This window comes from Pinus tabuliformis, chromosome 9 (assembly GCF_031772625.1).
Source record: "Pinus tabuliformis cultivar Carrire ecotype Pingquan chromosome 9, CPIR1, whole genome shotgun sequence".
Lineage (NCBI taxonomy): Eukaryota > Viridiplantae > Streptophyta > Pinopsida > Pinales > Pinaceae > Pinus > Pinus tabuliformis.
In genome coordinates, this window is record NC_142307.1 from 314,069,647 (window position 1) to 314,080,931 (window position 11,285).

At 38.4% G+C, this 11,285-nt stretch overlaps 1 protein-coding gene across 1 annotated transcript; it reads right to left on the reverse strand.

The window, feature by feature from the left end:
• Positions 1 to 8,059: 8,059 nt before the first annotated feature.
• On the reverse strand, positions 8,060 to 10,196 carry LOC149148470 (jasmonate-induced oxygenase 4-like). The gene is made up of 4 exons (XM_089440498.1): positions 9,601 to 10,196; positions 9,233 to 9,489; positions 8,813 to 9,134; positions 8,060 to 8,692 (listed from the first exon to the last, which is right to left on the reverse strand). Exons 1-4 carry the CDS (start codon positions 9,868 to 9,870, stop codon positions 8,426 to 8,428), a joined length of 1,116 nt encoding a protein of 371 aa, XP_089296624.1. The 5' UTR covers positions 9,871 to 10,196; the 3' UTR covers positions 8,060 to 8,425.
• Between the last annotated feature and the right edge of the window lie 1,089 nt (positions 10,197 to 11,285).

The following is an 11,285-nucleotide window of genomic DNA, read 5'->3' on the forward strand; positions in this document are numbered from 1 at the left end:
CAGTTTTCCACCGTCGATCATCGCGAGGATGTCGAAGAGTTGGTCTTCCCACAGTTGTCTAATTCATAGTAGTTTCTTGCATGGTTTGCTCAAGCATATTTTGTCTCGCATGGATACATGCGAAAATTGTAATGTAACATCTTGTAAAAGTGAATTACCAAGTGTCAATGGTCGAATGTAATATTCATGTAGTAGTTGAAGAGTCACAAAGGGGAATGTCAAGGGTCACCCCACCCTTTGTTATTTATAGAACCTCATAACCCATTGTATAGGCTTTTGGTGGCCAAGCTTCCTATAAGAGTACCTTAGAGAAAGCTTAGAGTGTATTGTATCGATCATTGGCTTCTCCACAGTGCAGAGCTAGTACATCTCTTTAGAGGAGCAGGCGACAATGACTGTAATGTTCCACTGTTGGAACTAGTGGTTGGTCATGGTTGTATTGTATGATTGGGTCTTTCTCTCTTAATGTAACAAAGCCAGTGTGCTTCATGCATATGTTTTTATTGTATTTCAGTTGTCTTGGTTACACTAACGATATATGTATTTGTTTGCTTACACATGTATCTATGGACTCTTTCTATATATGTATGTACAAACCTTGTTGAGATGTGTTGTTGGTTTAACCATCAATTTGGATTTTTGGTTCACCTCTCTTCCAACTTATGATGTATATTTTCTCGTGTGTTCCAAGCTACGTGTTTCCACAAGTTTTCAAGGGGCACACTTATTCCACCTTCCATGTGAACCCTTCATGCACCTTCCTTGGCTTGCTGCACTGGTCACACCCTTGCTACCAACAAAGACATCATGATTGCCTCTATGCACAACTATGATCAAGGCGATACTATACGACCCACTGCTGGGACTCCTATACCAAACGGTCTAAGGTCTAGTTGAGACTTCTTATTGGGGAGATCCTCTGGCATGTTGGCGGGTCCAACACCATCAATAGATCACAAACAAATTGAGGGACTATCAATGATAGTGCGTACTGACTACTAACATGAGTTGAACAGTGCGCATACACTATCTTAGTGGATCGTGCTACGCATGTTCAAGCTTGTGTGTGAATGTGTTACAAACTAAGCATGTGTGAGTAGGTGACTTCGACACTTAAGATCCAAAAGAAAGCTCAAAGACTTAACAAAGCTTCAGTCGACCAAGAAGTGACTATGGAACGACTGATCGCAAGATCCAGAATAGGCTCCAAAAATTCAAGTATTGGAAAAATTTTGGAGGGAGTTTGTCGCAACGAAAACAAATTCCTCACCAATGTTTATGATCCCTTATTTCCAGCTCAGAAGAAAGAAATTCCCAGGCATCTCCATTCTCTTCCAACAAAAAATTTTCAAGCACAGATGGATAATAAGAGAGACATCAACATGATCAAAACCTTGTGTGAAAAGAAGGGGGGACGACAAAACCTGGAGCCTAAATCAAAGGACCTTTGAAGCTTCATTAAGGATAATGACATGGTGGATATGAAATCCACAAATGGGATCTTCACTTGGAACAACAATAAGAGTGGGAAAACACGTATCTCTTCTAGATTGGACCATTTCCTTGTTTAGAATATATCCTCAGTCACTAGGATGAAATGAAAACAAATATTCTTCCATCGGTTGGCTTAGATAACTAGCCAATATGTCTCTCATGGAGGAACATAGTGAAAACCTTAAAACAATCATTTAGGTTCGAACAATTTTGTCTCATGGATGCTAGTTTGATCAACAAATTATAGCAATGGTGGCAAAGCATGAGCCCCATAGAGAGAACGAAATTTTTGTCTTCCAACAAAGCTCAAGCAAATAAATATTCTCCTCAAAAATGGAATTGAGAGGAATTTGGAAATACCTTCCAGGAGAAACAAACCCCAGAAAAGGAAATGGTGTTTCTTCAATAGGAGATTATCAAAAATGGCATAATAGCAGAACTAAGGGAAAAATAAATTTCCCTCACAAGAAGGTTGGAAGAAAGATACAAGCAAGAAGAGATATAATCGAAACATAAGTCCAAGATAAGATAGTTAAAGGAAGGAGAACGGAGCACTTCATTCTTCCATCGCTCCACCATCTAAAACATATCTCATGATGAAATAACATATCTAAGATTTGGAAATGGTAAACAGGTAGAGAAGCTCAATAACATTGAAGAAGCACTTGTGGACTTATACAATGAATTTATCTCTAATACTCTACCTCAACGCTGAGAAGCCACTTGCAAAATCATAGCTAACATCCCCAAGCTAGTTATGGACACCCACAACACAACCCTCATTATGCCTAGCAATGCAAAAAAATTTAATGAGGAATTTCACCAAATGGCGGATGGGAAAGCCCTTCAACCAGATGGATTCACTGTCACATTCTGTAAGTAGTGTTAGCACTTCCTCCACAATGAGATCCTGGATATCATCAAAGATTCAAGAGCCAATCGGTGCATTATGTCTGCATTCAATGCCACCTTCCTAGTATATAAAATCCTATAGATTCACAAGTTAATGAAATTTTCTAAAGCAAGGGACAAGAATAGACTTCTATTCTTTACAGCGGAAGCCCATAAACTTCAAGCAAACAATAATCAATAAGAGGAAGAACATCAAAGGAACATAACACAAGAAGTATCCAGGGAAAGCCACAGCTCAAAGCCCCACCATCTATATTGCATTAATCAGTAATCCAATATGATAATACAATGCTTGTTCTCACAAGAACAATCCCAACACTCAATAAAATCAATCTCCCATCTCACAAAAAAGCTCAAGCCGAATCCATGCCTCTTCTCTGCTCTCCAAAATCCCTATTTCCTTGCGCCCTTGGTCAAAGAATTCGAATGAATACAATATGCTCTGCTCAACCTTCAGCTTAACCTACACAAGTATTTCCTATCCTCCGCTTGATGACTTCCTTTAGCCAATACTTAGCCAAATTTACAAGCCACCAAGCTTCTAATTCTTTGCACAATTCCTCAGAGAATTGGCCCATATTTAAAGGGAAATTCCTCATCCATAACTGTGCAATCCCTTAGGTTCAGTTCCCGATTGCATGCACCATCCATACAACTCAGAAAATTATACAACAAATAGTACATTGTACCTGCACTCTAGTCTCAACTGGGTCTTTCTGAGAGTTGACATGCATGAGTTTCTGATGATGGAATCTTCAGTTAACTGGAGTAGCACTAGTTGAGTGCACTAATGCATCCACTGACCGTTAACGCACTATTAGTTCCTCAAACTGTTTGGAACTAATTTAACTGGATTTAACTCAGTAAACTGAGTTAACTATGTATCATTCATACTTAACTCATCCTGGACTCTTATAATATAGGGAGAACATATACATGAATTCAGAAAGACTTCCAACTCAAAATTCGTAAGTTAACTAAGTCAACTCACTCTAGTTAACTATTACAAGTTGCTATGAGAATAAAATTCGATTTTAATTCTCAGTTTAATTCAATGACAAATTAAATTGGAAATTTTGGATTCTATGTTTATCATCTCTTGTTGTTATTTTCAACACTCCCTCTCAACAAGAAAGGAACTCAACTCGATCTCAATCCTGAACCTTTGGAATGTTCTACATGAAACACTTCTTGTTGCTATTTTCAACACCTAGCGCTAGTGCCAAAGGAGGACAATGTTGCTTCTCCATACCAATTGCTCTCTATAATGTTATTTGTAAAATCATCTCCAAAGTGATAGACAATCACCTCAATCATGCCCTGCCCATCCTTATCTCTTATGAGAAAACTCGATATGTGGAGGGAAAGAAAATCCTTCAAGAGATTATTCTAGCCCATGAAATCATTCACTATCTCAAAACAATAAAGAAACCTGGTATGCTACTTAAGTTGGATTTCTCCAAAGCCTTTGACAAATTAAACTGGGCATATATGGAGAGCATACTCCTAGCCTTCAGCTTTAGTTATAAATGGACCCAATGAATCATGTCTATAGGATACACATATAACTCATCACCTCTAACTCATCAATAATTCGTAGATGATTCCCTTCTCCTAAACCACCCATTGGTTAAGGAAGCTAAGATTGTCAAAGAAATCCTTGATCTCTTCTTTGAAGCCTAAAGCACTACCGTCAATCTAGAAAATTCAAAGGTCTTCTCCTTCAATACTGCTCTCATCACTAAAAGAAACATCATCAGAATCCTTGGATTTTCAACTGTCTCTCTCCCCTCCATATACTAGAGTGCACCTTTTATTGACATGGCTATTAGGCATTCATCCTGGTGGAAATTCCTTGAAAAGCTCAAAAACAAGCTAGAAAGTTGGACTTTTTGCACCTTGAGCATAGCTAGTCGTCTTGTTCTCCTCAAATATGTGCTCCAGTCCATGCCAATATATCTCTTTTCAGTCGTGACTGCACCCAAATGGGTCTTGGAAAGCATCAAATTTTTGCAAAGAAATTTCTTATTAGGAGGTAATCATCTCAAGCAGAAATGGCCACTTGTAAAATGGGACACCCTCTATTTGTAAAAAGCAAGAGACCTTAGCTAACGAGATCAAAAAATTGCTAATAGGGTATTGGGTGCCAAACTATGATGGAGGTGGGTCAAATACACATGAAAGCTCTGAGTGCACTTATGGCACATGAAATATGCTAATGATTTGGAAACGAAATAACTTATTCGACTATTTTTAACGTCTCAAGGATCTCTAATATGGAACCTAGCTAGCCAAAATAAACACATTGTCCAAGCACACAATTTTTAGGAATTCCATGATGGAAAGTCTACAATAGTTTGGAAGGATTTAGGGTAGCAGATGCTTAGCCTTGTCAACAATTCTTAGCTCTCTTTAAGCCACAACAATGCTTAGCAATTAGGGCGAATTCAAGTTTATCATAATTGGATAGAGGATGACAACACAAGAATCCAAAAATGGCAGCAACTAATGCTATGGCGGGGAGATGGATGTGTGAAATACTCATAAATTTTGTGGCATGATATCAACAACAAAATTATAAGGAAGAAATCAACTTCAGACATCTTGTGATGGGGTTACGAAAACGTGGGAGCTTTTATATTCAAAGGGGCCTACCACCTAACTCGACAAGCACCAGGAGACAACCCTGATCCCTATTGGAAGGAGTTATGGATAGCTAGCTTATGGCCAAAGGTCTTCACCTTGATAATCCTTCTATTAAAGGCAGAATCCTCACCCAGGAGAACTTGAACATAAGAGGTTTTGAAGGTCCCTCGTGGTGTTACATGTGAAACAATCAACAAGAAAACATTGACCATTTACTTGACACTTGCGAGATAGTGAATGTTATTTGCAACAAAGCTGCAATCGGTTTCAGAAGAATTGATAAAATTCGAGCAGATGTGGTCCAAACTCTGAAGACCTAGAGAAAAAACCTCTTACAAAGTTAGGTTCTGAATTCTGTTTGGGAATTAACTCTTATCCTTTTGGTGTGGGAAATCTGGAATGAACATAATCAATGCATTTTCAAAGATAAACATAAAACTATGGAAGACATTTCACTGATTTTCCACAAGCACATTGAGTAAACTTTATTTCTCTCCTACTAGGGTGATAAGGATTACCAAGGCCCTCCTAAGGAAAAGGTGATCTTGGCATAGTGGCAATTCAACCAACCCACTACCCTAACAAAAATTCTATGTCCAAGGTCAATGGATGCAAGCTTAGATGTGTGGGAACCCCCACCATCGCATCATTACAAGTTAAACTTCGATGGCGCCCCAAAGGGAAACCTAAGAGAAGTAAGAATAGGAGGGGCCATAAGAAATTGTAGAGGTGAGATCATTAGCATTTACAGAGGCTACATAGGGCATGAAGGCAACAATGTCATAGAGCTAGAAGCATTAACCCAAGGGCTTATTATCACTCCAATCATAGGCATCCATCCTCTCATCGTTGAAGGTGAATCGTAGCATCTAGATCAAAGTATGCAACAATTAGCCCAAATTATTTCTCATCAAGAGGCAATCATCTTCTCTCACGTAAGATGCAAGACTAATTCCCTAGTGAACTTTGTTGCCAACCAAGGGGTAGCGAATTTCACCTCATGTGTTGATCTAAACTTGAATTCTCCTAAATTCATGACCTAGGACTCCCAATGCTCATATATTTCCAATAGAGATCTCAAAATCCTAGATTCAGATGCACTGATGGCCACTGAAGGTCCTATCGACCTTCGTGACAGTTGATCTATCAAAATTTAAAGCTGGAGATTGGCGACGTATTCTCCCTACCATCTCCACAAGCATCCTACACATCAGATGGCATGGTTGGATGATTAGGGAAAGGCATTTTGATGAAGGCTTGAGATGTGAACTACAACACAACAAAGAAGGTCTTTCCCCCCTTTAACATTTGCATTCATGTGCACAAAGAGAAGGTTAAGGGAGTTGATAGAGGAGGCTCTAGATGACACACTTTGATCATTATGGTTCGAGAGCACGAAAGGCCTCAAAGAGGAGGGAGACGTAGGGGTTGTCATCCTCATCCTCCCTAGCATAGTTATGGCATTGATCGCTACAATGAAGACATATCTGGGTGAATCTGTAGGTTGATAGTTGACATGGAGGTTGAGGAGATCAAGAACACTAGTGACGCCCATTGGGCAACCAAGAACCTATTTGGTAGACATTTTCGGGATCAAGAAGAGGTGATGTAGGTGGTGGAGGGTCGCATTATCGACCTGGACTCTCACCTAGTCCAAGCAAGGGTTTCCTTGCATGTTCTTGTTGGGGTGCTAGGAATTTGGTTCCCTCCTACTTTCCCTGCTCTAGAGCTTTCTAACTCTCGGGATGACTAGGAATCCTCCTCCCAAAGTCAACCAGATTTGGTCTCCTAGGGCACAACATTGAGCAACGTTGCAAAGTTAGGGCCTGACTATAGAAATGAAATGATCTCTAAACAACCAAAGCCTCTGTGCAACAAAGAAATGTATCAAGCTACAAACAGAAAGGCAGTCGAGCTAGATAAGCAATAGGAGGAAAATTCACAACAACATATCATCATTAGCTATGGGACAATGACCGTGTGGGAGAATCCACTATGGTCATAAGAGGGACATGACAATCTATTTAGTTAACGTGCCTGGCATGGCTCAAAATCTAAATTTAGGAAAGGGCTTTCTTCAATTTTTGGAACTCTTTCTTTGTTCATCTTCAAATTTTTTGCAAGCACAGTGGATTTTGTAACATTCTAGAAGGCTAATTGTTTCCCAATTTTGGAAATATGGCCATCCTTAGTCTTTCACAATGCTACTTCCAGGTTAGATATGTTTCTTTGCTTTTTGCCTATGCTAAATATGGACTTTGTGATGAGACATCTCCACTTGCATGTATCATATGTAATTTCAAAGTAATTCAAAGGAAGCTTCCTTATAAAAAGAAATGTTGATAGTTTTTGGGCTCTAGTTTATGACAATCCATGGTTTTTCCAATGGCATTCTTATATATATATATATATAGATATAGATATAGATATAGATATATATATTTTTATTTTTTTTCTAGCCTAGATCCCTCTTAACTCCAGATTTACCAAATGACTAGAGATTTGATCCCTCTTGGATTTGTAGTTAAGATGGATCTAGATTGGTTTAATTTCTTTTGAACATGTTAGCTATAGGACAGAACATGTCAATGATGACAAATAATTAAAACAGTTTATATATAAAATTTTATAATAATTTTGATGGATTTTAATATTAATTTTAAATTTGATATTGTTATTTTATTTAAATAAATAATTTAATATAAAATAATGGAATTAAATTACAATAGATAGTGATTTTACATATAAGATTAAAAATAAATATTATTGAAATATTTATGATTTTATTAGAGAGAGTTTAATAATGAGTACGAGAGATATTTATTTTTCGAGATACTATTTACATTGAAATTACTCTAGTTTTGAAATACAGGTGGAAGTCAATGCCGTTATAGATCATGAATAAATCATTTTAGATGACATGATTTTTTATAAATAATAGTGATGAGATAAGCACATTCAAGGATAACAATGAGTGATAATTACTCTCAGCAACATTTTTTCGTCGTTGATGATTAGTTGTCTGTTATTTCAAAATATCATATATACAAAATCAGAGATCACTGGGTAACCTAGCACTATATTGCAGTCTGCCACAAGGGAAATCACAAGTGCTGATAGTGGTTGTCAAAACCGTCATAAAATAAACCGGCTCACAGTTCAAGTTTTTGACATGCACTAGACTAAATATACAAAAATTCAATTGCTGGTTATTGCTAGCTACACAACTGCATAAAAAACTATTCTGCTGAATGTAAAACACATTTGCCAATAGGCTGAAAGATGCATCAATTATCCGAGGAAGTGACTGGAGTGGGATCCTAAGTGCCATCTGGAGCTGGGCTTCAGGTGGCATTGAAGAACTATTCAAAAACTAGTGATCGACTTGCTTTATCTGTTCTATAAGTAAAGCATTTACAGGGCATTTTCCTTGAAAATCCTGGCTCATATAAACAGTTCCATACTCCTCAGCTTTAATGGTTCGGTACAGCCTGGGATGAGCTTCATCGATCAATTCAGAGGCAGCACCAATCATCACGTCACGCTGTGGAATCAAAAACATGACGATGGACATGCGATTCTGAATTGTATTCACCACTGCCCGGTGCTGGGCACTCGTGTATATCCCATTGCTTACCAGCTGCCATTACAAAATCCCCATATCATTTTAGAAACCCTCTGGTAAGGTTTGACCCAAGTAACTACTCCAAATCAGACAAACAATTGAAATATCAAAAGAGGCTCAAAGAATTTTACTTACTTGTAACAAATCCCCGATGTTGACAATAAGAGATCCAGGAACAGAGGTCACAGTAAACCATTGCTCGTCTTTCTCAACCTGGAGACCGTCCACCCCATCATCGACCAGAACAGTCAGCAGATCTCCATCTGAATGGGGTCTAAGCCCATTCACTAAATCTGGCTGAGGGCAAGGAGGGTAATAATTGATTCTGAGTTGCAGCAAGGATTCCTTGATGAGGGTGTAGATACAATTTGTCACCAACCCTAACCCCTCAGAAAGAAGACCCAGCAATTTCTCCATAAGCCTCATTACCTCTTCCCCATATTTTTCATAAGTTTCCCTTCATAGTGCATACAGTAATGTATCAGAATGGATACAAGCTCACAATCAAAGTTTCAAATATCACACAGAGGTGTATATGTGTGTAGAGAGTTATACCTGTATGTGGAGGGTGTTTTAGGCCAGTGCTCAACTGCCTTGGCCCACTCTGGAGAAATATAATGAACAAGGGCGTCTACCCAATCCAGGACCATGTCATCAGAAATGTCAAAGAACCGGCCATACCCTTCAAGCATTAGAGTACCAGGCCTCACAGGGCACTGTTTCCGTTTCTCTTCAAGAGGAAGTTCAAAGAACTCCTGTGAAACCCCTTTGACACTCTCTAACAATGACAGAGGTATGCCATGATTTATTATCTTCAAAACAATTGAAACTCCATTAATTCAGATGGCCAAACAATAAAGAAGTTGGTTGGATAATTGACACAGAAATGAAAAAGAAAATAAAAAATTATGACCCAATCAAACCTGAAAGAAACCCCATTCCTGGGATGCTTGGGCTATTTGGCTGACAATCTTGAAGCGTTGATCGATGTCTTCCAGGCCTGCTAGATCGATGACAGGAAGAGACTGCTGGACTTGAAGAGGACGGGATGGCCTCTGATCAGAAGGAAGGATGTAGCGTGCAGGGACTTCCTTCACTTGCCTTTCATGTAGTGTCTGCACAAGATCAATTGGTTTCTGAAGCCTTTCAAGTTGATTGAGCAGAGCATCCCTTGCAGCAGATGTAGAATCCATATTGGTAGCAGGTAGTGGAATTGGAATTGATATGAAATCTGGAATTGGAATTGGAATTGCTCTGAAACCTCGGAGACATAATTATATGACCCTCAGCCCATGACAAAAAAAAAAAAAAAAAATTGCAATTTTTGGATAGGATAGGCACGATACCGAGCAATAAGTCCTTGCTAAGGTAGTGTCTATCTTAAAACGTTTTTCAACCTAACTTTGTCTGCGTCTCTGTTTGTGTTGACTCGAGTTTTGCTGGATATGCTGCCCAAGAAATGATACCTTATCTCTGCTGACTAGTTTTGCTGGGTATGATACTCTATTTCTGCCGACTAGAGTTTTGCTCGGTATGTGCTAGCCCCCGGGTAGTGATTATTAAAAAATGGTTGTCAGATGCCAGACTGGCTTGTTTGCCTTCTTGGCTTGAGTTTCCCAAACCATACTCTCTCACTACAATGTTTCACGGGAGTGTGAAAATTTATCGTTGACTTTATTATCACACTATACCTGTGGAATGGCAACAGGGTTGGAATTTCAAAAAGGCAAGTGTTTTAGAGTTTCCAATCTGTTTTCATAGTTTCAGGGCAGATTTTTGACGGTTTTGTAATTTTTAACCTGTATTTAAAGGGCAAATCACTCTATGAAGGCCAATTTGCCCGTCAAATCCCAACCTTGAATGGCAGGGTATGTTGTTTTTTTTATATATTTATAATTAAATTATGGACTCTTTCATTTTATAAAACAATTTACGAAGTTTTGAATTTCTACAAAATAATTTATAATTTGTTGGTGGTGTGTGAGGTGTAGGCTCTCATTTCTGCAAGATGCTTGTCGGTCTTGGGTGTTAACATGTTTCCTTACATTAGGGGAAAACAAGCTCTTAGCCACACAGAAGCAGTTTTTGGCCATACTCAAGGGCCAATCACATCAAGAGTTATAACCAATCAAAAAATAAAAATTTAAAATAATATATTAAATTATTTTTAAAATTTTGAAATTTTATTTTTTGATTGGTTAAAACTCTTGATGTGAATGGGCCTAGATTATGTCTTAAAACTGCTTCTACGTGGCTAATAGCTCGTCTTCCTTGGGTGTAAGGAAACAAGTTAAAAACCCAAGGCCTAGAGGCATCTGGCACGAGTGAAAGCCTGCCCCCTTACGGACCACCAACAGGTTATTCCAAGTGGTGTGGTTTCCCTTGAATAATGACAAATAGTTAGCCTGCATTCGCATATAGCAGCGAGAGATGGTTGTCCTCATTGTTGGTTTGACAACTGAGTTATGATAGGTTTTCCCACCCTGTGAAGAAAAACTCTTTATGTGAGTATTTTTATGAGGTTTAAATTTGAATGTTTAGACATAAAAAAATTAAATATAAAAATGTGACACCTGTACAATCATTATTACATTTGTACCCTGAATCC

Excerpts from the sequence above, each read along its gene's own strand:
- LOC149148470 (XM_089440498.1), bottom strand. The coding sequence starts at position 9,870 with ATGGATTCTACATCTGCTGCAAGGGATGCTCTGCTCAATCAACTTGAA. Across the intron at positions 9,490-9,600 it reads AGGAATGGGGTTTCTTTCAG|ATAATAAATCATGGCATACC; the intron begins GTTTGATTGGGT and ends ATTGTTTTGAAG. Across the intron at positions 8,693-8,812 it reads ACATCGGGGATTTGTTACAA|CTGGTAAGCAATGGGATATA; the intron begins GTAAGTAAAATT and ends TTGTAATGGCAG.